The sequence below is a fragment of the Schistocerca cancellata genome, chromosome 1 (assembly GCF_023864275.1).
Source record: "Schistocerca cancellata isolate TAMUIC-IGC-003103 chromosome 1, iqSchCanc2.1, whole genome shotgun sequence".
NCBI lineage: Eukaryota > Metazoa > Arthropoda > Insecta > Orthoptera > Acrididae > Schistocerca > Schistocerca cancellata.
Genome location: NC_064626.1, coordinates 568,613,996 through 568,641,454, shown reverse-complemented (window position 1 = coordinate 568,641,454; position 27,459 = coordinate 568,613,996). Strand labels below are relative to the sequence as shown.

General features: G+C 38.1%; 1 protein-coding gene across 1 annotated transcript in view; it reads left to right on the top strand.

Moving 5' to 3' along the window:
- The window catches only part of LOC126181501 (unextended protein), a 534,918-nt gene that overhangs the window by 486,519 nt on the left and 20,940 nt on the right, over positions 1 to 27,459 (top strand). The window contains exons 5-11 of the mRNA XM_049924776.1: positions 3,876 to 4,047; positions 4,342 to 4,533; positions 4,662 to 4,808; positions 8,521 to 8,655; positions 14,178 to 14,314; positions 17,285 to 17,423; positions 23,533 to 23,762. Of these exons, the coding sequence (XP_049780733.1) occupies positions 3,876 to 4,047; positions 4,342 to 4,533; positions 4,662 to 4,808; positions 8,521 to 8,655; positions 14,178 to 14,314; positions 17,285 to 17,423; positions 23,533 to 23,762 (1,152 nt within the window). The remainder of the gene's footprint in view (positions 1 to 3,875; positions 4,048 to 4,341; positions 4,534 to 4,661; positions 4,809 to 8,520; positions 8,656 to 14,177; positions 14,315 to 17,284; positions 17,424 to 23,532; positions 23,763 to 27,459) is intronic.

The following is a 27,459-nucleotide window of genomic DNA, read 5'->3' as shown; positions in this document are numbered from 1 at the left end:
TGAACCCAGATAGCCTCCTTAGTGCTGGCAGATGCCTTAACAGTGGGCTAGCTGAATATGCTATACCTGCAGCATGAGTTGAGGACAACTCTACCGAACCCTGTTCAAAAGATTTGGTGCACTATCACCCATCACTATATTAACACATTTGGAGGGAACTTCAACACTTGAAAAATAGTTGATTTTCTTGACTCTTTTCAAGTTAAATAAAAAGTAATGCTAAAACTAATAATATAGTTTTCTTCCTTACACTTTTGTCTCTAACAAATCATTTTTTGTGTCCACTTTAGGTGCTCCCTGTAATAGCTGACCATGTAGAAAGATCCCTTGTAGCCGGAACATTGGTCATCAGTGAGAATTCCTGAAGCCCTTTAATGGGACTTGTAACACAATGATTTTGTGAAATTAATAACTTTTTTGTCAGAAGAGCGAGGATAATTGAGTATTATCAAGTTCTAACAAAATTATGGTATGGTGAGACAAATATCATTTTCTTCACGTGCACTGAAAATGGGCTTTCAAGTGCCACAAAACAGCTATGTATACTGACACTGCAAACTGACTGACTGACTGTAAACTAACTGACTGACTGACTGTAAACTAACTGACTGACTGGCTGTAAACTAACTGACTGACTGGCTGTAAACTAACTGACTGACTGACTGTAAACTAACTGACTGACTGGCTGTAAACTAACTGACTGACTGGCTGTAAACTAACTGACTGACTGGCTGTAAACTGACTGACTGGCTGTAAACTGACTGACTGGCTGTAAACTGGCTGACTGGCTGTAAACTGGCTGACTGGCTGTAAACTGACTGACTGGCTGTAAACTGACTGACTGGCTGTAAACTGACTGACTGGCTGTAAACTGACTGACTGGCTGTAAACTGACTGACTGACTGACTGACTGGCTGTAAACTGACTGACTGACTGACTGGCTGTAAACTGACTGACTGACTGACTGGCTGTAAACTGACTGACTGACTGACTGGCTGTAAACTGACTGACTGACTGACTGGCTGTAAACTGACTGACTGACTGACTGGCTGTAAACTGACTGACTGACTGACTGGCTGTAAACTGACTGACTGACTGACTGGCTGTAAACTGACTGACTGACTGACTGGCTGTAAACTGACTGACTGACTGACTGGCTGTAAACTGACTGACTGACTGACTGGCTGTAAACTGACTGACTGACTGACTGGCTGTAAACTGACTGACTGACTGGCTGGCTGTAAACTGACTGACTGACTGACTGGCTGTAAACTGACTGACTGACTGACTGACTGGCTGTAAACTGACTGACTGACTGACTGACTGGCTGTAAACTGACTGACTGACTGGCTGGCTGGCTGTAAACTGACTGACTGACTGGCTGGCTGGCTGTAAACTGACTGACTGACTGGCTGGCTGGCTGTAAACTGACTGACTGACTGGCTGGCTGGCTGTAAACTGACTGACTGACTGGCTGGCTGGCTGTAAACTGACTGACTGGCTGGCTGGCTGTAAACTGACTGACTGTAAACTGACTGGCTGTAAACTGACTGGCTGTAAACTGACTGACTGTAAACTGACTGACTGTAAACTGACTGACTGTAAACTGACTGACTGTAAACTGACTGACTGTAAACTGGCTGACTGACTGTAAACTGGCTGACTGACTGTAAACTGGCTGACTGACTGTAAACTGGCTGACTGACTGTAAACTGGCTGACTGACTGTAAACTGGCTGACTGACTGTAAACTGGCTGACTGACTGTAAACTGGCTGACTGACTGTAAACTGGCTGACTGACTGTAAACTGGCTGACTGACTGTAAACTGGCTGACTGACTGTAAACTGGCTGACTGACTGTAAACTGGCTGACTGACTGTAAACTGGCTGACTGACTGTAAACTGGCTGACTGACTGTAAACTGGCTGACTGACTGTAAACTGGCTGACTGACTGTAAACTGGCTGACTGACTGGCTGGCTGACTGTAAACTGACTGACTGGCTGGCTGTAAATGGACTGATTTTAAATTGTTGGCATCAAATTCCAATCAGAATCATATGTACCATTCACAAGCTGCACTTCCTGCCAATCTGAAAAATGTGGTTTTGAGAAAAAGCTATTTAAATTCTCGGGCTATATTTTTTGTAGTATAATTAAACATACCTCTAATCAGCTAACCCTGGTGTATAGGTCTACAGCAATTCTTCCAGATCCAAAATGGGCTCCTTCTGAGTTTTCTTCATGGCCATGATGGTCCTGTGTGCCTCTTTGCCAGCTCCTGTCACCTGCTGCACTGTTTGCTCAATACCTTTTACCTCTGCTTCTGTGCTGAAGATGTAATGGGTTGGTCCAATCTCAAGTTCGGGCATGTTCATAATTTCCATAATGCCTGTTAGTTATGCTGTGTTAAAATTATGTGTAAACTATTTTGTTACTGCTGTGAATGGTTTTCCGAGCCTCTTTTTCACAAATCGCCTTGTGCTTGATAACGGAGTTTCTGATGAACTTGGGATGAACACTACACCCCACAGCAAATTTTAAACCTGAAAAATTAAAATAGATTTATTTTAATCTTCAAAGAGGACTACCTCCCTTAAGGGGATTTGCTGTAAACAAGAAATACATTTCTTCCACTTAACAGGCGGATTACAGATTCAGTGTAAGCAATAAGAGCAGTCTACATAAGAAATTATTTTGGTTCAAGAAAAGAAAACTGTTATTCAGAAAAAAACATCTTAATAATTTGCACCAACATTAAACAGTTTAGTTAGTAATGAAATAAAATTGAAGAGGAACCTGAAGGATTTATTGCTGACAAATTACTCCTTCATGATGGCAAATTTATTGATAGATCTGACTTATATACATCTTAAAGAATATTGTAATGGAAACAATCAATTATTGATCAAATTACTTAATTGGATAGATAAAAAATCTACTACCTAAGTGGTAGAAGAGAACAACATAAGACTGTTGTGATTGGCAAGCTTTTGGAGCCAGTGGCTCCTTCAGGCAGAAGTGTTGAAGTGGAAGGAAGAATGGTGAAGGAAAAGGACTGGAGATGTCTAGGAAAAAGGGGTAGATTTGGGAATGTCATCCCTGACCCGTGGTTCTGGGTGACATTCCTAAAATCTACCCCTTTTTCTAGATCTCTCCAGTCCTTTTCATTTACCATTCTTCCTTCCCCTTCAACCCTTCTGCCTGAAGGAGGAGCCACTAGCTCCGAAAGCTTGAAGATCTCAACAGTCTTCTATATGTGTGTTCTGCTGCCATTTGGGGAGTAGGTTTTTTACCTATCCAATTAAATAATTTTAAAGAATATAATGTAATGTTTGTCTTCTCTACATTTAGCATAACTGTGATGAGTATAAGGAAATATTCAAAGTATTTTATTTTTGTGGTACTTTGATACGTTACCCTGTGAATTATTTTACACACTCTGGCATGTAATCATTTACGTGTGTATGAAAATTATTCTATTAATTTGTAAATTGGTTGGCTGTTATGCATACCTGGTAACCACTTCACTCAGTTTCTGTGGGATAATCAAGTCTAAGAGTATCAGTTCTTGCTTAAAATGTATACTGTGACGTTTTCCATGGCCATGTTGATCTGAGGAACTCCACTTTCTAATCTGATCTTCATTTCATAACAGGTTTACTTAATAAAACTTTTGCTATATTGAATCATCAAAGATTTTGTTAAAAAACAATGTTACATTGCAACAAGTGAATTTAAATATAATGGTCATAGACAAATGTTAAATATTACTTCCAATCTGAATGTTGGATAATTTGGTTTATAAGTAAATCACTATCTTCCATATGTTATGTCACATCCAAATTCATCATTCACTTGTTGTTTGTCTCTACAGCTTACCACAGAATACAATGATCTGGAGAAAGATGAAGTTAACATCATTTCTGGTGCCCTGGAACTACGGAAAAAAACTGTTTTTGATGTAATGACAAAGCTTGAAGATGTCTTTATGCTGGATTATGAAGCCATATTGGACTTTGAGACAGTCTCTGAGATAATGAAACAAGGTAAGTATCTGGCAGTTTCAGTAGCTGCTTTTTCTCACATAAGAAAATGATATTTATTCCAAACCAGTTGAAAACTATTTTTCCCTGTATATGTTAATGGTTATTTTGTTGAATTTGAATTGTTGGTTAATATTGATTCCTTTTTGGCAAGGAATGGTGTAGAAATGTGTCAACATTTCTTTATATCAATGATTTGTAGCATAAGCAGCTCACTTGAAATTAGGAAAAAAGTAATTTCTGGCTGCTCACATTACTGTTACTTGTCAGCACATTAAAAGTTGTTATTTTCTGCAGGATACTCCAGGATACCAGTTTATCAAGGAAGTCGTAGCAACATTGTGACTGTCTTATACATTAAAGATCTAGCATTCGTTGATCCTGATGATAACACTCCATTAAAGACACTCTGCAAATTCTATCAGAATCCATGTAATTTTGTATTTGAAGATACTACCCTCGATGTCATGTTCAAGCAGTTCAAAGAAGGTAATCATAAATAATTGCTTTTTCTTGCAAATGAATGCACTCTATCACAATGATGTTAAGTCAGTGATATAATATATATGCTGGAGTGAAATTTGAGAGTAATATTGTGTGTGTTTTTGTCTTAACAGGAATAAAAGGACACATGGCATTTGTTCATAGAGTCAATTCAGAAGGTGAAGGAGATCCATTTTATGAGACAATTGGGCTTGTGACATTGGAGGATGTCATTGAGGAACTTATCCAGTCAGAAATTGTTGATGAAACAGATGTTTGGAGTAAGTACTTTTACCCTGTTCTTCCCAACATTTGGGTGAATGAGAAATTATACCTGAAACAAATTCTTTATTATAATCCTACGCAGCATACAGCATAAAAATTCTGTCTCATCTCATCTAATTTACCAGCAAAATGTGTGAATTTCTATTGCCTATTAAGAGCATCTTTGTTTAGAAGTTCTCATGACATGTCAACAGAGTTGGTCTTTCTTAAATTGTTCTTACATGGTCATAGTTGCAAGTCAATCTTAGAGGTATAAACAAACACGGAATATGGACTGCAAAAATGAAGTCGTCGTCATATGGAGACTCTGGTACAAACTGAGGTCAGATGGATGTCATAAACAAAGCACAAATTGTAAATATAGTTTTTCCCTGTGAAGATATGAGTTAATACAGGGTGACACATGGGAGACAGACGGTTTTCAATGAAATAGTACTCAGCCAACTTTAAAATTAACGCATGTTTATTTACACAAAATCAAAGCTCATTATTTGCCCTTTTAGTTAACAAAGTTATTTGTGAAAAATAATGTCGTCAAGGTGATGTCCATCATTTCGAATGCAGGACTCAAGTCTCTTCTCAAAATCCTCCATCACATGGACTAAAATCTCTGCAGGGATGGCAGCAATTTCTTGAATGATTGCATTCTTCAGCTCATCCAAATTTCGTGGTTTGTGGTTATAGACACAGTTCTTAAGGTACCCCCACAGAAAAAAGTCACGTACTGACAAGTCTGGAGACCTGGGAGGCCAAGGAACATTGCCAAAACATGAGATAATCCGGCCAGGTAACATGCGTCTAAGAACAGTCATTGAAGTGTTTGTGGTGTGCGACGTTGCCCCATCCTGCCGAAACCAAACGTGTTTTAAAGGGATTCGTCATCTTCTTAGTTCTGGTTTGAAGAATACAAATGTAATGAACCAAATTAACAGTAGCTGTGGCCCCGTTCTCACCAAAGAAAAAAAAAAAAAAAAAAAATGTTCAGTAATGCCAACAGAGCCAAGAGCACACCAGACTGTTACTTTTTCTGAGTGTAGAGGACGCTGGTGGATAAGGTGTGGATGCTCTGGAGCCCATTAACATAGGTTTTGCTTATTCACGGTCCCATTTAAATGAAAATAAAATTTCATTTTCATTCTATCCCAAAATCACTTGCATTCTGTAAGCAAAGTCTTCTCGTACAGCAAAATCAGTTTCCTTAAGTTGTTTGACAATAAGCATTTTGTAGGGATGGAATTTTAATTCTTTATGCAAAATTTGTCTAACAAATTCATGATTGATTCATAACTCACTAGCATGATGTCTAGCTGACCGTCCTGGGCTTCTGACTGCTGCTTACCTTACCCTTTCAACATTTTCTGGTGTCGTTACTCTGCGTCTCGGGCCAGGATGCTTCTTATCTAGTATGTTTCCAGTTGGTCTGAAGTTTTCCACCCATCTGAGGATTGTGTTACTGCTCGGAACAGCTCCATGTCGACCGACATTAAACTGCACATGAAACAATCACTGTGTAGCAATAATAGACTCGCCACTTTTCACGAAACTATCATAGACAAACACTTGACATTGCAAGTCCCACTGCTCCATAGTGACTGAGTAAATGAAATGGCGTCTTGTGTGGATCAGAACTATCCCTGCCACAACCATCTCCCACCACCGCGCCCTCAGTACTACGCAGTTCAAAACTGTCTGTCTCCCATGTGTCACCCTGTATTCCAGTGATACGAAAAATTATACAATTGATGATGCAAATAAGAAGTTAACACCTGTTGCATATGAGTATTCTCCAAGACAGGGTATTCGATTTTTCAACAACAAATGTATCATTTATCCTAATTAACAAGCTCACCAGACAAAAACTTAGTCATCCCAGTGCGCACGCACAGATGAATTGTTAAGGCTTTATAGATGGTGCAATGACAGAGTTATGTGCTTAACTGTGCATGCTCTGCCTTTACAGGAGCATTAGGCAGTAGTAATCAGTGTTTAAAGTGGACATTGTGTACAAACATTGGTAAATGTAAGGACGTGATAGAGACAAAAAGAGGCAATTGTGTTTGAACATGTCCATGGCCATACGGTGTGTGAAGTTGCTGGATTTGTTGGTGCGTGGGCTGTTCAACATGGTTAGAAAAAAATCCTGATTGAGAGGGACCTGATATGTGTTTCATGCCTTGTGAATCAAAATCATTTCTAAAACCAATAGGAATTGATGCAGGCAGTGAACAAAGATCCATCCAAACCTGTTAGCAAGGGAACATTGTGACGGGAACTGCATGCAATGAACATTTGGAGTCAGTCACCTCGCAAGAGGCCAGTACTCACTCAGACACTTAAAGATGATGACAACAACATAGTTCATTGAAGTTTCTGAACACTTTCCCATCGTATTACATCTTGAGTGGCCTGCAAAATCACCTGACTTGAAGCCCATAAAAAATCTGTGGAACATGTTGGTACAGCAGATAAAATGCTGACACTACCATCTCTGCAATTTAGTGGAACTGTGCAGTCAAATCCTCAGCAAGTTGCTTTATGTGGATATGATGTACATGTGCAGTTTCATGGAATAATTTCCTAACTGAATCCGGGCAGTTATAAAGTCGAGGGGTAGAATTATATGGTATTAAATGATGCCTGTAATGAGTTCTCTAGGGGTGACTAACTTTTTGTTAGTTGAGCTTATCTTAACAGTTATTCAATTAACATCAAATCAGTTTGCATATTGGCTGATGTCTGAAATAGATAATTTCACAGGTGGCTGTTTCACATTGTCAGTCTTACCAGGAGTAGTTTATGTACAAGAAGTTTTATTACAAGTGTGGTCAAAGGATGTGAAGAATCGTAGCCCTATGCATAGATTGGTTGTTTTATTCTAGCCTCATAGTACATTGTCCACTGTTGGATATTGGTAGTGTGTTATTCACTAAAACTGCCATAGAAGGATCATTGCCACAGTGTTAATAAAAAATGTAATGCAAGACAATGTAAGATATTGTTGTTTCAATTACACACCAATGATGCCAATGCTTTTTGTCTGTGTAGCGTAAGTAGCTGCTGAATGTCACACACTCAAGTATGTCATATCAGCAATAGAATTTCCTTTTCGGTACTGGAACAATGTAGTCAAAATAACTGGATATCAAAAGTTACATTTAGTGCTTAACAAGCATTTAAGAATTTTGTCCATGTTATGTTAATGAAATTAATTTTATTAGGTCTTGTAAGAAGTTTTTGAATAAAATTTTGTGATCATGGACTTCTGTCATTTGCTCATTCTATAATTTAATCTGACTTGTGTGAGTTTTGAATGTTGTGATAAATCCTCTGCTACACTCAACAGTAGTAAAAATAATGGTGAAAAGTTTTTTTCTGTAGTACGTTCAGTTTAGATGCTGAATTGATTTGCTAAAAACAAAGGTATCATCTGAAATTCTCTCATTGCTCCATCTCTATACAATATTTCTCATGGAGTTACACAAGTCATATTCCATATTCCTAATGACCTCAAAATCAGTAATAAAAATATATTGCAATAACAGAGCAATTAATAGTTAAAGAGCTTAGCAAATGTCTAAGAGTGATTACATACTGTACAAGAACTTTCAATTCGCTGTATTTACATAATACATGAAATGTCATGGTGTGAGTGTAGCTTGTGTTCATGATCAACTTATAAACTAATGACAAACTTTGTTTCTCCCAAAGTGGACAACAGATCAAAACGCCGCAGGGTTAAGTCAACAAAACAAGACTTCACTATCTTCGCCGAGCGTCGAGAGGCACAAAAGATTCACATCTCACCACAACTAACATTAGCAACCTTCCAGTACCTGAGCACAAGTAAGTAATTTAATGGGGAAATACAGGGAATATATTAATTGCAGCTGTTAAAAAAAATAAGTGTGTTACGGAAACAAATGTTGGTATTCACAGTGATTACATATTTTGTTATGGCAAATTCACTTTTTGAATGTGAAAGCATGGTGGAAATATCTGTTCCTAACACAGAGGTGACATTGATATCAATGAAATTTCATGCAGAAGTGTGAATAAAGTATCAAATTGATTTGCAGAATTAGTTTGTTGTAAAAAAAAAATTATAAATCAGTCATACTGTGAGCATTTTGTCCAAACAGACAAACTGAAGTACCATTTATTTCTGCAAAAATTCTCCAGTTTGAACATTTTATGGCCACAGAAAACTTATTTAAAGTCTCTGAACGTTTCTACAGTCCTAAAATTTGAGGTTCGATTGAAATGTGGCAAAATTATGTGAAGTACTTAATAAAACATCAACTACATTTGAAAAAAATGAGGAAGTGCACAGTACACTATTCAACAGTAATAGGGTATTGGATAATCAGTGAGCAAAAGATACACGAAATAGCTGCTTGCAAGTTTCGCAGGAGAACTTCTGTGAAGTTTGGCAGGTAGCAGACAAGGTACTGGAGTAAGTAAAGCTGTGAGGATTAGTTGTGAATTGTGCTTGGATAGTCAGTTGAACAGTTGTCCGCAAAAGGCAAAGGTCCTGAGTTCTAGTCTCAGTCCGGCACACAGTTTTGATCTGCCACACACTGCTCCAGAGTGAAAATTTTGTTCTACTGTGAGATACTTTCATACAAGATGGATGTCATATTAATTTAATGCTGGCCAGAAGCAAATATGAAAAATGAGTCTCAACAAGATGTGGACCAATATGCAGGGTATATCAAAAAGAATCAACCAATTTAAAAATTTCATAACTATTGTGTTATCTGAGAATTGTGTGCAAACAATGTATTGTTGGAAAGAACAAACTCTGTGGTTTTACATGGTTCCCACTAGGTAGCAGCATTGTGCACCCACATCATTTCTAGTAAAATTGGTGTTGGGACAGCAGAAAGTGTTTTGGGTTCTACGTTTTGCGCAGTGCAGGGCAGTAATAACTGTTTAGAATGACTTTCGTACTAGGTATGGTGTAGATCCTCCAACACTACAGAGCATTAGATGATGGCATGAACAATTCTGAGAAACAGATTGTTTGTGTAAAGGCAAATTGCTGGGCCATCCCCGGGTGTCTGACACAGACGTTGAACACATCCACCATAGTTTCAGGAGGAGTCCATAGAAATCCATTTGCCATGCAGCTTGACAGCTAAACATGCACCCGATGCCTGTGTGGCATGTGTTGCATTAATGTTTACATATGAAACCATACAAAATTCAGCTATTACAAGCTCTTCCTGAGGGTCACAAACAACAACATGTGGAGGTTTGTAATCCTGTTCTTGGCAAGATGGAGGACGACAGTTTTCTTCCATGCTTAGTGTTTATTGATGAGGCAACATTCCATTTGAATGGAAGGTTTAACTGTTGTAATACGAGAATATGGGATATGGAACAACCATATGAAGTTGTACTACATGAGAGGGGCTTGCCAAAATTTGATGTGTTTTTAGTGAAATTTCACAGGAAAAGGAGTATGGTCCACTTTTCTTTACTTGGAACATTGTTACAGGAAGCACGTATCTCGGTGTGCATAGGATTAGTGAATGATGGATCAGTCACACCGGACCAAATGATTCAGCCTTACATTACTGACCTCCAAGATCACCGGACCTGACTGTGTGTGATTATTTCTTGTGGGGATTTATAATAGACTCTGTTTATGTGGCTCCCTTACCAACAACAATGAATGAACTGAGACCTTGCATAACAGCAGCTGTGTAAGCTGTGACTCAAGACTTACTCGCTGCAGTTTGGGAACAATTTGAATACCACATTGACATGTGGTCTGCATTTCAGGCAGAGGGTGGGGAGCATATTGAACACCTATGAAAATGTATGAGAAAAAGCTTTTTGAGTTTCCCTTTTATCAAAAAAACAAAATTTATTGTATATGTTACTAGTTTCAGAAATATAGATGTGCCAAATCAGATGATTCTTTTTGTTACACCCTGTATTAATGATTTTATGTTGTGTCTATGCAAAGATGAATAAATGCAGTTTATGTTCTGCTTTATACATGCAAGTTTCTAACTTAAATCATCCACTTGTGGTAGGTATGTGCTACATGACAGTGTGTAAATCTGTTGCCAACTACACTATAATTGGCTTGGTGATTGCAATGATGAGCTGAGTGAGCCAGTGTACTGTTGTAAAATACTGAGTGTGCTGAACACTGTGCATGCTCAGAAACAATGTAATGTCCTCTGTTAGCATCGGAAGTTAACTGATTCTCACTGTGATAAATCACACAATTGTGAAGTTTTTTTTTTATGTACTTGATCTTTAGTTTGTTTGCTTTGTTTTTGCTACACACTGCAAATCCAGCGTGAGGATGTTATATTTCCCCCCGTGATAGTGACTTCAGAGTGGAAACAAAATGTTACTTGGTTTTTCCAATACCAAGATAAAGAAAAACATACATACATAAATAAGAACATAAAAATGTGTTTTGCAACGAAAATTACTTCACCAGTGAAAAAGTAGCATTAACACAGCATAAAAATATTTTTGTACATTAATCGACAGTTGGGAAGAAAATATGACGCAAAGTATAAAGTTGAAAGAAATAAAACTATTTGTTGCCTTCTAAATATTGTTTGGCCTGTGTGCATGCAGATGTTTTCTCAGTCAAATAAATACTGATTACTTTTTTAAAAATTTCCATTCTCTCAATTCTTAGCAGAGTGGAAGATTTTCCTTAGGGCCTTTGTCAAAAACATATACTAGGAATTTTGCTTTGGTCATTAATAAACTCTGTCATCATTGCTGGTTTCTTAATTCTGCTATAATATTTCAACTTTCTGTTGAGACAATCTCTCATAGCCTCACATTCGCTGTTCATGTGCCAAACAACATTCACAACACATGCGGTTTTGGTGTCCATGTTTAAACAAAAATGGACACCCATGGCAGCCGATTCATTATGCCAGAGGTGCTGAACTACTCACTTGTCAATGTAGTTGACTGACAAGGGGCCCACCCTTTAAAAAAAATTAAAAAAAAAACGCTTTCCATAAAATGTGGCTCAGTGCAAATTCAGTTGATTCTCTGTGGACAGGGCTTCTACACACACACACACACACACACACACACACACACACACACACACACACACACAGGCAGTTTGATTCATATACATCTTACTAACAAACATTTGAAGGGTGAAACAATAACTGACAAGTATTTTGCAGGGCTTCTGACCCAAATGACTGGAGAAATGTGAGTAAAGAGTCTGCATTCCAAATGGGGGTAAAAAAAAAAATCTTCCATCCAAGAAATGCACCTGTCTACAAAGGAGCTTTTACAGTGGGATCTACAAAGGAACTTAACAGTGAGGGGGAAATGTGGTAGACTTGAAGTGAAAATTGTTGGAACATCACCCTATTTGCCATGTTTCACATCCTGACAAATATGGTGGATGCTCAAGCACTTCCCATCTCCATCACATGACCAAATTTTACACTCACTCACTCTCTCTCTCTCTCTCTCTCTCTCTCTCTCTCTCTCTCTCTCTCTCTCTCTCTCTCTCTCTCTCCATAATAGGTGTTGTTGCAGTAAAGTACAACAGTACAGTGCATTATCAGTTTGTCCACGTGGGATGAAATGGCACAAAATCACTCTTCTAATGCCATAAGCTATTATGACCATTAACTTAACAGGAAAGGGAATGTGACGAAATTTCTGCCAGCTTGGTGAACCTGGATGATACCATTTCGCTGCCTGGCATTTCAGTTCTGGCTCGTAGGCCCTGGCCCAAAATTCATCTATGGCAGTGATTCTAGCAAGCATATTGTCTCGTTCCTCCTCATAATGTGCTACATGCACATGACACGTTTCATAATATATCCAATTTTCCACTTCAATTTGTGCACGAGGCACCCACTCTGCTTGTAGCAACTTTACACAAATGTAGCTCATCGTATAAAATCCTGTAGATTGTTGTCTTCTCAATACTGGTATGGCACTGTAATTCCTGCAGCATTCACAGTCTGTTGCACTCCAAGCATTGGGAAATCTGGGTATGAACACCTGGATCGGCGCATTCTGGCCATTGCAGCTCTGCCGTGCCTGAATGCATCTACCTACTGAGCAACCCTTTGGTATGGTAGAGCTACAGTTCCTACCACTCCCACAAGCTCCTCATGGCATTGTTGCTCATTCCTTATGCAGTGATCTGCATTCTTTAAGTAAGAGCACTGTTAAAGACATGTAACGATCATCTAGAATGGTTGCTCAGTTCACACTGTGGTCACTCTTCACGCTGCGTTCTCCTAGAAAGGAGTGCCGTCTATCATCGCATCACATTACCGTGGATTCTTGGGGAGACTCCTGATGCTGTGGAATGTGCGTAGTTCATAATATACTATTGTGTACTGTTGCAAGTAACAGTAAAACACTTTTGCAATGATGAACTTTCTTCATGTTTTTTCTAATGTTGAATTTTATGGTGGTGTGTGCGTGTTCATTCATCTCCCTACCTCTAATGTTTGTGTATTAACTAACCTTCCATTCATACATTTCAGAATTTTTAAAATTCATTATCATTTTTGAGGCAAAAAAAAAAAAAAAAAAAAAAAAAAAAAACGTTGCCATGACCTTTGCAATGACTCTACACACATGGGTATTTACTAGGAGTGGTCAGTGAATCCAGCTATCTAGCAAGTCAGTCAGTTTTTCCAATTAGTGGACTTCTTATGGTTATATAATGATGCTTTCACATAACTGAAATAACTGAAAGTAGAACAGGAATATGGAACTCGTGCAAAATCTCAAATTGAATGTGCCCAAAATGGTAGACCCACACAGTTGTAATGTGTTTATTCTTAGTTATCCCAATTGCATCAGTCTGACAGAAATATATTTGTGGTGTTGATGTATTGTACTTAAACTTGCATTCAGTGTATGCATAACCTGCTGTCACATGGAGGATATCACCCAATTATGTGTTCAGAGCTTCTGTCCATATAGTGTATTTATTCTTACATTTATCATTTGCCAAATCTTATGTCTAAAAACTGAGAGGAAATTAAAAGTTCAATGGTCACAATCTTTAAAAATTGTGTACATTTAACTTTTATGAAAAATGTGTGTTGTTGTTATATTGACTGCAACAAAAATTTCATTTGAAGAGTGAGGTAGTAAAGTATGAATTTATTTCTCTTGGCCATTAATCATTAGTCTAACAGAGAAAGGAAGTTACAGTGAAAAGTAAGCTCAAATCTACCCATATTTAGTGCACTTGTGACAGTTATGTACTAAGAGGTATATTGTAAATATTGAAATGTTGAGTAATAGCTTAGGTTCTTAAACTGCAATGACATCTCCAACAAATTTCTTCTTCATTAATCCAATAATAACTGTGTATTTTCTTCCAGCTGTTGATGCCTTCAAACCAGAAACAATATCTGAAACAATTTTAAGAAGACTGCTCAAACAGGATATTATTTATCATGTCAAAGTTAAAAATAAAGAAAAAGCACGCAATGATCCTCAGACAATAATATACTCTCAGGTAAGAATGATTTTGAAAATATTTTGTGTTCACCTTTAGGAAAGGTGGTGATATGGTGTAATTCTTTCTTTTACAGACATTCATTGGAATGAGCCAAAATATGCTAAATGAATTGGATCTGCCACTTATTACAGTCACCATCATCAGTTTCACTTTCTTTTAGTTTATTATATTCTCTTAGCTTCTCTGCGTAATTGCTGAATCTGAAAAAGAAATTCCATTGAAGTAACTAAGGAATAATGTGGTGCAGAAAAAAATGTTTGTTGTTTTTGGTTAAGGGTATAGATCACATGACTTCATTTATGCACTGAGTAAAAGAGTGTGGTGTCTAACAATGATAAACAGAATTCTAACAGCCACCATTTCTTAGATTCGTACAGAGAAGCATTTTTAGAATGTGGACTCCATGAGGCAAGTGTGGTTTCTGAAGGTGAAGCAGGGAAAATACCAGTGCTAAGAGTGGGTGTAATTGATCAGTTCAATACTAGATAAAGTTCAAATGAGGAGTGAAGCTTTAATCATTAGCACTGCTATAAACTGATGAAACTGATTGATGGAGTCACTGGAAGGAGCAGACATTTTATGGAGACAATTGTATCTGATTTCCAGAAATTTTACAAGAAATTCCGTAATTGTGTATAGTTGGCTGAGGTATTTCAAACTGAGCATCTAGTAAGTGCTGATTATGGTGATGTGATGCTGTGAAACAAAACAGGCAAGGAACTCTATAAATTCTATTGAAACACCCTAAACTAAACATCACTGGCAATGAAACCTGCATTTAGTATTCACTCCTTGAAACCAGACACCATATCATCCTCTAAAACTGTCAGCACTTGAACATCAATAGAGTACATTCATTAGAGAAACAATCAATGAATCTTCTTTCCCAGCAGTTGCCCTTCATAAAATGCTGTTTGATTTTATTTTCATGTAATGCTAACACACTCAATCCTACACAGTTTCTTCTGTCACCTGTCACTGAGTGCTATATTACATTACTAGAAATTTTACTAGAACCATACAGTTTCAGTATTGCAGAATGATTTGCAGTAAATATTAAGAGCAGTAACAGATAAGCATCTGTTGCTTACTATATCTGGGGCATTGCTAATTGTCTAAAAGTTACAGCTTTCTTACTTTTTTTTGCATTCATTTGTACCATGTGGTAAGCACCATAAAATTTGGCAATTGACTGATAGTTAATTGTTTATATAGCCTTTAGAAGTATTTCCTGTGAGTTAATTCTCTTCAATAGGGTAGACCTATACACTGATTTTACTCGTCCGATATGCTTGAAGACATTCCTTCACGATGTACTGAGCAGAACACAATTAAGTAATGTATTCATTTTGGTGCTTCAACATAGCACTGTCTTCTTTTATCAAATACTTCTTAGTTGCACTGCAAACATTTCATTGTCAGTATTTTTCTCTTGTATTTTTTGTGTTTGTTCCCATCATATCTTTGATGTGCTATTGTTTCTTCATCTTTCTTTCTCTTTTTATTTCATTATTTTTTCTTACTTTCTTTTCCACTTCCTTTCTGTTTCATTTCCTTTCTATATCATTTCCTTTCCTTTACTCTTTGCATATACTTTTCTCCTTTAGTATTTTCATTATTGTATTTTATCCATCTTGAATAATGATCTCAGGGTGTGGATGGGAATGTAAATATGCCCTTATGACACTTTTCCCCCCACTTTCTAAATCATAATTATTTTTTACTAAGTACTGTTCCTGTTTTGGATGTTGGTATTCTGATTTCTGTTGGATTATCTATCAATAGCAAATTTTCTGTAATTCACTGTTCCTATTTGAGTTTAAATGTTGTCATATTGTCATTGGAGATAGTGATTGGAGCTCCAGATGCTAGAAAATGGAGTGCTAAGTGAAGAAATAAGGACATTTCTGAAATGTTCTTATGTTTGAGTTCAATAGAGGGATGACAGCAGTTCAGGCAGTTGAAACGTTTGTGCCATTTATAAGGGTAATCCCACTGGACAGAGCATGGGAAGAAAATGGTTTTCTCAATTTAAGGAGGATTATTTTGACATTAGTGACTTCCCACATTCAGAAAGACTTTCGGGGTTTAGTGATGATCACTTAAACACATTAATTTACAATGATTCACATCAGTGTACTCAAAAACTGGGAAATGTGATCAGCTGTAATCACTCAACCATTGAGCAACATTTGCATGCAATGGGAAAGGTCCAAAAATCAGGTGTATGGGTACAGCGTGCCCTAAGCCAGAATCACAAAAATCAGCGAGTGGCCATACACGCATCTCTGCTTGCACGTCATCAATTGGCTTGTGAACAATACTGACCATTCCCATCCTGTATCATTACTGATGACAAGAAATAGTATCTTTACGCTAACAAGAAGAAAAGAAAACTACAGTTGAGCCCAAAGCAGCAACTCCCCATAATGTTATGCATGTGGTGGAACAGTAACAGTGAGGTGTACTATGAATTGCTTCCCCAAGGTGTAACTATCACTGCTGACATTTACTGTCAACAAATATGTCTCCCTGGTGCAGTCCAAAAACAATGAACTCGTGCTACTCCACAATAACACCTGCCCACATTCTGCTAGACTGACAAAAAACACTACACAAAAGTTGGGCTGAGATGTAATTCTGTACCCACATTATTCATTTGATCTTGTGCCCTCAGGTTTTCATCTTTTTCACGCTCTGTCAAACAATCTTCAGGGAACTTCCTTTCCTGATGAAACGCACTCCAAACATTGCTTGATGTGTTATTTACCTCAAAACAACATGGTTTACACAGTGGCGGATTAGAAAAATTATCCCAGCATTGGCAGACTGTTGTGAGCAGTGAAGGAAATTTATTATTGGTGACTGATGTCTCTGTTATGTTTATTAAACTTATGTAAAAACACTATAAACTTATGCACCAACAGAATATTATAATATTTCATAAGATGTTTGCTTTATTTGTAGGGTAAACCAGTGGACTATTTTGTTCTAATATTAGAAGGCCGTGTTGAAGTGACAGTTGGGCAGGAAAGCATGGTATTTGAAAGTGGACCATTTACGTATTTCGGCACTCAAGCTCTTGCACAAAATGTTGGAGTTGTAGGTAAGCCATTCATGTAAACATATTTAAGCATAATGATAAACACTTCATCATATACAATACTACAATGAAGCAGTTGTATATACTACCTGCGCATTTTATATTCATTGTTGGCCAGCATGCCAGTTTAACTAACACCACAATAGTCAGATGTATTGCCTCCCTTATTTGTGCCTTATTTAATAGAAAATTAATTCATCTGTACAAACAAAAACCTTGTGATTCTGAAAAAAAAAATTAAGCAGCTCAACATGGATGAATAGTTGTATCAGGTGAGATGGATAGTGTTAACGCAGAACAGGTGATAGGTTGGAAGAGGAATTTACAACAGTGTAACAGGAAAGACTATATGGACTGAGACAGTTGCACAGATTCTGGCAGAGCTAATGGGGAATGGTGCAGACATGGAAATTTATTAATTTATACCATATCTTTAAATAATGCTGTCAAGCTTGGCTAGCACTTGTGTGGGTCACCATCTAGATCTTCCGAGTGCTTTTGGCAAGCGAGGTGCACTCAGCCTTTGTGAGGCCAATTGAGGAGCTACGTGATTCAGAAGTAGCAGCATAAGTCACAAAAACTGACAACGGCCAGGAGAGCGGTGTGCTGACCACGTGCCCTATGTATTTGTATCTGGTGATGCCTAAGGGCTGAGGATGTCACAGCCGGTCGGTACTGTTGGGCCTTCAAGGCCTGTTTGGATGGTGTTTGTTTGTTTATATCTTATTTGAACACTTTTTGTGACAGTAAGGGAATTTAACGGTGTAAGTAAAAATATCATTTACACTGACATAACAAATATAATGAACATTTGAATATTTACTTTATTTCTTCTCATAATTTTTTAACTGCCTCTTTTCTTTTCTATTTAGGGTCTTTCCCTTTCTCCTTTTCCATATTTCTTATGGTTCTTAATTTCACTGTTAATTCCACTTCTCATTTCATTCCTCTTAATCCATCTTTACTTGAATCGCTATAGCGACTGAGCGATGTGGCACAGTGGTTACACTGTGGACTCACATTTGGGAGGACGACGGTTCAATCCCATGTCCGGCCATCCTTATTTAGGTTTTCTGTGATTTCCCTAAATCATTCCAGGCAAATGCCTGGATGGTTCCTCTGAAAGGGCACGGCCGACTTCCTTCCCCATCCTTCCCTAATCCGATGAGACTGATGACCTCGCTGTCTGGTCTCCTCCCCCCCCCCCCCCCCCTCCCCTCCAAAAAAAAAAAAGGTATGCTATGCTTTCATCATCTCTAGGTTGAAGCCATTACCTGTGTTCTGATGTGGCTTCATAATCTCTTGGATGCTTCCCACCTTTACCTTTGCTCCCCTCATCCTCACAACAGGTGGATCATTCACATCCTGGGATCTGAGTGACGTGCCCTTCGTTTGAGTCTTCCATAACCTATCCCTCTTTCTGCCCTTGCTCATGATGTTCCCAAAACCTAGGTAGTGCTTTTGTTCTACTCTTAATTGTGTGCTGGCAGATCTTGGAATTCATCTGGTGGAACTATGTACTGACCATACATTTTGTATACTTGTAAGAAAATTTACTCCTGCATATAATATAAACAAATCGCCTTGTCAACAGAGGAAATCCATAAGGCAGATATCTCATGTGTTGCAAAGTATTGTATTAGCTTAGAACACTGCGAAAACAAAACAGGCATTCTACAGATCGAAGTATAGAATGTTACCTCCCTTAATCAGGTAGGTAGGTAGGTATAAAATGGGAAGTGGATAGAGTGAAGTCAGATATAGTGCAGATTAGCAATATTTTGTCACAGGAGGAACAGGACTTCTGGGCAGGTGAGTACAAGTTTTTAAATACAAAATCAGTTAGGGGTAATGCACGAGTAGGTTTAACAAAGAGTAAGAAAAGAGGAATGCAGGTAAGCTACTACAAATAGCACATAAAAGCATTGTCACAGCCAAGATACACACAAAACCCACACCCACCTCAGCAGTACAGGTTTATATGCCAACTAGCTCAGCAGATGATGAAGATATTGAAGAAACATATGATCAAATAAAATAAGTTTTTCAGGTAGTTAAGAGAGCCAAAATTTAATAGTGATGGGGAGTGGAGTTGGATACTATAAAATTGAATGGAAGGAACAGTTGTAGGAGAATATGGATGGGGGGGGGGGGGGGGGGATGAAACAGGAAGTTGCCTGGTAGAATTTTGCACAAAGCATAATTTAATCATCACTAACACTGGGTTTAAATATCTTGAGAGAAGGGGTGTGTGTATGAGGAAGAGACCTGGAGACACTGGAAGGTTTCAGACTGATTATATAACAGTAAGACAGAGACTTTGGAACCAGATTTTAAACTTTAAGCCATTTCCAGGGAGCAGATGTAGGCTCTGACCATAATTTATTACTTCCAAACTGTAGATTAAAATGGAAGAATTTGCAAAAAGCAGGAAATTAAGGCCATAGCATCTGGATAAGTTGAAAGAAACAGAGGTTGTTGAGAGTTTCAAAAGAAGAATTAAACAACAACTGAGTGAAATAGGAGGAAAGCAATACAATAGACAACAGATGGTTAACAATGACGAGGCCTAGTAGAAATCCTTGGGTATCACAGGAGATAGAGGACATAATTGATGAAAGGAGAAAATGTAAAAATACAGCTAATGCAACAGGCAAAAGTGAGTATAAATGCCTGAAAAATGAGACTGACAGAAAGTGCAAAAATTGCTAAGTAGGGGTTGCTAGAGGACAAATGTGAGGTAGCATGTATTGCTGTGGGAAAGATACATGTCACCTACAGGAAAACTGATGTGGCCTTTGAAGAAAAGAGAAGCAGGTCTATGAATGTCAGAACTCAGATGGAAAACCAGTGCTAAGCAAAGTAGAAAAAGTTGAAAGGTGGAAGGCATGTATAGAGGGACCATACAAGGGAAATGAACTTGAAGGCAAAGAGAAGAGAAAACGGATGAAGATAAGATTGGTGATGGGATACTGCAAGAAGAATTTGACAGAATGCTGAAAGATCTAAGCTGAAACAAAGCTCCTAGAGTAGAAGACATTCACTCAGAACTGCTGGTATCTTATGGAGAGACAGCCATAACAAAACTGTTTCACCTGGTGTAAAAGATGGATGAGGCAGGTGAAATACCCTCAAACTTCAAGAAGACTGTAATAATTCCAATTATGAAGAATGCAGGTGCTGACAGTTGTGAATATTACTAACCTATCAGTTTAATAATTAATGATTGCAAAATACTGACATCCATTATTTACAGAAGAATGTAAAAACTAGCAGAAGCTGACCTTGGAGAACAACAGTTTGTGTTACAGTGAAATGCTGGAAGGCAGTGTTGATGCTCCTACTTGTCCCAGAATATAGGTTAAAGGGAGACAGACCTACATGATAGAATTGTAGCCTTAGAGAAAGCTTTTGACAATGTTGACTGGAATACACTCTTTGAAATTCTGAGGGTAACAGGGATAAAATACAGGAAGCAAATGGTTATATTCAAATTACACAGAAATTGGACACGAATTATGATTCAAAGGGCATGAAAGGGAAGCAGGGGCTGAAAAGGGGATGAGACATAACTGTAGCCAATCCTGATGTTCAATTTGTACATTGAGCAACAGAAAAGGAGACAAAAAAATAGGAGAGGGAACTGAAGTTAAGGGAGAAGAAATACAAGGGTGGTTTGAAAAGTTTTGAGGATGGAACAGAGAAAAAGTACTTACATCACTGAACCTTTTCATAATTTTTCAATGTAGTCTCCTTGTAGATTAATGCACTTGGTCCAACAATGTTTCAGTGCCTTGATCCCACCTCAAAAATGAGTTTCCTCCAGGCTCGCAAAACAGTTGTCAACTCCAGCTATCAGTTCTTTGTTTGAAGTGAATCTTCATCCACCAAGAAAAATCATCAGTTTTGGGAAGAGATGGACGTCTGACAAAGCCATATCAGGCGTGGGTGTGGCAACAATTCGTACCGTAGTTCGTGTAATTTTGCCATGGCGATGGCACTTGTGTGTGGGTGTGCCTTGTCTTGATGGAAGATGACTTTCTTTCTTGCTAAGCCTGGCCTTTTTTCACGTATCTTTTGTTGCAATTTGTCCAGGAGATTACCATAGTATTCTCCAGTAATTGTTTGCCCAACAAACAGATTGCCCTTCGCATCCCAGAATACTGATGCCGTGACCTTTCCTGCCAGAGGAATTGTCTTTGCTTTCTTTGGTGGCGGAGAATCAGCATGTTTTCAATGCTTTGATTGTTATTTTGTCTCTTGGGGTGTAGTAGTGCACCCAAGTTTCACCCATGGGCACAAATTGTCACAAAAAATCTTGTGTGTTTCTCCTAAAATGGGCCACACATGGTTGTGATATGTCCATTCTAATGCGTTTTTGATCCAGCTCCGCGAGTCGGGACGCTCATCTTGCAGATATTTTTTTCATTGCTAATTCTTCGGTTAAAATGTGATATACCCTTGTAGATGACATCTGGCAAGTGTGAGCAGTTTCACACACTTTCAATCGACGATCCTCCATGACCATTTTGTGCACTTGTGCAATGATTTCTGGAGTAGTGACACATCTTGGCTGACCACTGTGCGAATCATCATCTAAGGACTCCCGACCAAATTTAAATTCATTTGTCCAGTTGGCAACAGTTGAATATGAAGGAGTGGAGTGCCCCAGTGTATTCTGGAAATCAGCATGAATGTGCCTTACTTTCATACCTTTCTTTACAAAGTACTTAATCACTGCGTGGGAAGAACATGTGTTGCAAAGTATTGTATTAGCTTAGAACACTGCGAAAACAAAACAGGCATTCTACAGATCGAAGTATAGAATGTTACCTCCCTTAATCAGGTAGGTAGGTAGGTATAAAATGGGAAGTGGATAGAGTGAAGTCAGATATAGTGCGGATTAGCAATATTTGGTCACAGGAGGAACAGGACTTCTGGGCAGGTGAGTACAAGTTTTTAAGTAAGTCATGTCACCACCACAGCTCTCTTCCAAGAGCACTGACGTGGCACATGTGTACAGTCCAATGAATATCATGTGAACAACTTGTTGCACTAGAACTGACCTCTCGTGGTAATTCGAAGAACTTTCCAAACCACCCTCATAAATTTGATGTTTCTTGATGATATTGGAATTCTGTCAGAGCAAGCAAAGGAATTGGAAGATCAGTTGAATGGCATGAATAGTATCTTGAAATGGGGATATAAGATGAACATTAACAGAAGTAAAACCAGGATAGTAGCATATAATCAAATTAAATCAGATGATACTGAGGGATTTAGATTAGGAAATGAGACAGTAAGAGTAGTACATGAACTCTGGTGTGTGGGCAGTAAAATAACTGATTATGGCTGAAGTAGAGAGGATATAAAATGTAGATTGGCAGTGGGAAGAAAAGCATTTCTCAAGAAGAGAAATTTGTTAACACTGAATATAATCATTCAGATGTCTTTTCCAAAAATATTTGTATGGAGTGTAGCCTTGTATGGAAGTGAAATTTGGATGATAAAAAATTCCCACAAGAAGAGAACAGAAGCCTTTGAAATCTGGTGATACAGAAGAATGCTGAGATGACTAGATCATTTAACTGATGAGGTTGTACTGGATAGAATTGGAGAGGGAGATTAGTTATTAGGTCACATTCTGAGACACCAAAGAATTGTCAGTTCAGCACTGGAGGGAAATACGGAGGGGTAAGAAGTGCATAGGGAGTCCAGGAGACAAGTAAAATAAGCAGATTCTTGACAGATTAAAGACGACGACGACGACGACGACGACGACGACAGAAAAAGTAGCGATAATGAAATGTTATAACATGCATGAGTAGCATTTATTGCGCTAGTATAAAATATCTTTATTACTTTCTGTGACAGAAGTTTATTTGATTTTGCTAACTCATTTTAGATTTGTGACACATCATCTTATTGTTAGTACTGTAACTGCCATCCTTTTTTGCATTAAAGTTGGCCAACTTTACGTAAATATTCAAATTTAATAGCTTTGATGGAACTGCATTCACTCATTGCATCAGTGACAGTAGAGGCAAAGTAAAGAAGCAGATGTTAGAGCACTGGTTCTTATATTTTTGCATACTCTCTGATTATGTTTCAGACTCTCCAACAACACAAAATCCACAGAATATTGGTTCTATTCAGTCAGTGAATCTGGACAGCATGTTGCGCCATTCATTTATACCAGATTACACAGTTAGAGCAATTACAGATGTTTTCTACATGCGCCTGAAGCGCTCACTTTATTTGGCTGCTAAGCGTGCCACACTAATGGAACGTGATAAGACTGAGAGACAGTCTGAAGATCATTTTGATGATGAAGTGGAGAAGGTATGTATCACTGCTATTAAAATCTGTAATCATTTTGTTGCATTTTATTTTTCTATTTCAGATCACTCAAGTTATTGCATGTTCTGTAATTGTGTTTAATGGTACCCATGTCTAACACTTCTGCTGTTTAGGTAACAAGCTATTCATAGCAATTTCATCCTCATATTTCGAAAATAAAGGAGTAATGTTTATGATACACTGTTTCATTTTAAAACATCATTGCTAATATCACTGATCATTCCAGTGTTGCTCAGTTAGAAATAAAGGGCATTAATTTTGTTTCTGTTATTGATATCCAGTTACATGTAGAGGTTTTAGTGGATTGAACTGCACCTAGACATTCGTAGCCTGGGCCATTTTCCAGGTACACACTTCAGTAGCAAATATTTGGTTAAACAAAAATGCACTAAAGTTCATCAATGAAAATATGTCTGAGAATTTCAGAAAGGATGCAGATTAATCTTTCACTCGGTGGTGGAATATTTGATTACAAGAAATTTTGTGTGTGCGTGCACAGGTGCACATTACTGGACTCAAACTTGAAGCCTTCTGCAAGCAGTGCTGTGCCTGATGCAGACCTCCATGCAAGGCTCATGACGTGCTCTCACAACTTTAATTCTTCAAGTATCCCCCTAATGCTTTCCGAACTTCAGTCATTGTCCCTCATTCCTTGCTGGGCTAAGACTCCTGGAAGAAAGGATATGTGCACTGACTTAGCCACAGCCTTGGCTATATTGGTGGGGTTGTGATTGTGGCTGAATAGTTCAGTCATCTGGAGTGCTGCCACTGAAAGATCAAGCTCAGGGTTAGAGTCCCAGTCTGGTACACACATTTGTCAGGAAGTTTTAATGAAGTAAGGTACAAGAACTGAGTATCACTCACCTTCAGTGTAAAGTGGTGAGCAACAGAGGAACAACTGGGGTAAAAACTATTGGTAAGGTGCCAACCTTGTCTTTCATAGCAGAAGCAACAGAAAAACTGAAAAATAATTTTAAAAAGTGAAAAACATTCCTAGGTGGCACCATTTTGGGTGATGAGCTCACAACACAGGCCGCTCACTCAAGGGGGAGGTATGTGACTTTGTTTCTCCTATGTAATGATGGAAAAAGTGGTACCACCAGTGATCTAATCTGAAATAGGTTTCATGAAATGTGTATTTTACTTCATCAGGAAAGTGATAGTGTGTAAGTAAAAAGCAGGTTTACTTCAACTTGCCCACTTCTACATCCTATTATTTAGCTGAAATGAGTTATATACTTTATTTTATTGACATGGGACATCTATAAACTGTGAGGTTGAAATAACTTAATTCTAGTATGATAGCATGGAACTTTTGTTGGCCTTTATTAAATAAAGTTAATAACTTTCACTATGGCGGTAAAAGTTCTTAATTTTATATAAACTACAGGCATAATTTTTCCCGAGGGCATGCAGCTCTACTGTATGGTTAAATGATCATAACGGCATCATCTCGAGTAAAATATTCCAGACGTAAAATAGTCCCCCATTCTGATCTCCACATGGGGACTACTCAGGATGATGTCATTATTGGGAGAAAGAAAAGTGGTGTTCTACAGATCGGAGCGTGGAATGTCAAATCCCTTAATCTGGCAGGCAGGTTAGAAAATTTAAAAAGGGAAATGGTTGTAGAGGGAATTAGCTAAGTTTGGTGGCAGGAGGAACAGGATTTATGGTCAGGTGAATACAGGGTTATAAAATCAAATCAAATAGGGGTAATGCAGGAGTAGGTTTAATAATGAATAAGAAAATGAGAATGCAGATAAGCTACAACAAATAGCATAGTGAACACTTTATTTTAGCCGAAACAGAAACAAAGCCCACACCCATCAAAGTAGTAAAAGTCTATGTGCCAACTAGCTCCGCAAATGAAGAAGAGATTGAAGAAATATATGATCAGCTAAAAAAAAATATTCAGATAGTTAAGGGAGACAAAAATTTAATAGTGTTAGGGGACTGGAATTTGATGGTCGGAAAAAGAAGAGAAGGAAAAATAGTAGGTGAGTATGGAATGGGGGAAAGAAACGAAAGAGGAAGCCACTTGATAGAATTTTGCACAGAGCATAATTTAATCATTACTAACACTTGGTTTAATAATCATGTAAGAAGGTTGTATATGTGGGAAGAGACTTGGAGACACCGACAGGTTTCAGATTGATTTTGAAACCAGATTTTAAATTGTAAAACATTTCCAGGGCCAAATGTGGTCTCTGACCACAATTTATTGGTAATGAACTGTAGATTAAAACAGAAGTGATTGCAAAAAGGTAGGAAATTAAGAAGATGGGACCTGGATAAACTGAAAGAACCAGAGGTTGTTGAGAGTTTCAGAGGGAGCATTAGGGAATGATTGACAAGAACAGGAGAAAGGAATGTAGAAGAAGGACAATGGGTAGCTTTGGGAGATGAAGAACTGAAGGCAGCACAGTATCAAGTAGGTAAGAAGACAAAGCTTAGTAGAAATCCTTGGAAAACACAAGAGATATTGAATTTTACTGATGAAAAGAGAAAATACAAAAATGTAGTAAATGAAGCAGATGAAAGGGAATACGAACATTTAAAAAATGAGATTGACAGAAAGTGCAAAATAGCTAAGTGAGGGTGGCTAGAGGACAAGTGTAAGAATTTAGAAGCATACACCACTAGGGGAAATTAAAGAGATATTTTGGAGAAAAGAGAACCATCTGTATGAGTATCAAGAGCTCAGATGGAAAACCAGTCCCAAGCAAAGAAGGGAAAGCTGAGAGCTGGGAGGAGTATATAGAGGGTAGAGGGTCTATCCAAGGGCATTGTACTTCAGGGAAACACTATAGAAATGGAAGAAAATGTAGACGAAGATCAGATGGGAGATATGTTACTGCATGAAGAATTTGAGAGAGTGCTGAAAGGTCTAAGTTGAAACAAGGCGCTGGGGGTATATGATATTCTGTTAGAACTAGAGATAGCCTTGGGAGAGCCAACCATGACGAAACGCGTCCATCTGGGGAGCAAGATGTATGAAACAGGTGAAATACTCTCAGATTTCAAGAAGTATATAACAGTTCAAATTCCAAAGAAAGCAGGTGCTGACAGGTGTGAATATTGCCAAGTAGCAAGTTTAATAAGTCGTGGTTGCAAAATACTAACAAGAATTCTTTACAGCAGAATGAAAAACTGGTAGAATCTGACCTCAGGGAAGATCAGTTTGGATTCATGAGATATGTAGGAACATGTGAGGCAGTATTGATGCTATGGCTTCTCTTAGAAGATAGGTTAAGGAAAGGCAAACCTACATTTATAGCATTTGTAGACTTAGAGAAAGCTTTGACACTGTTGAGTGGAATACTCTCTTTGGAATTCTGAGGATGGAGGGGGTAAAATACAGGATATGAATGGCTATTTACAATTTGTACAGAAACCAAATGGCAGTTACAAGTGTAGAGTGGCGTGAAAGAGAAGCAGTAGTTGAAAAGGGAGTGAGGCAGGGTTGTAGCCTATCCCAACTGACATGCCTTCTTTCTGGGTTGTTGGAAAGAGAAACAGTGAAGTAGGATTTATGTTGGTATTTACAGATGATACTGGGCATTTTGTATTGCAAGGTTTGATTTCAACAATTAAATGCTCACTTATATTGCTAAAATAAGTATTGAACACATTTGCTATTTCTTTAGGATCATTAATCTCTTTGCAGTTACAATTC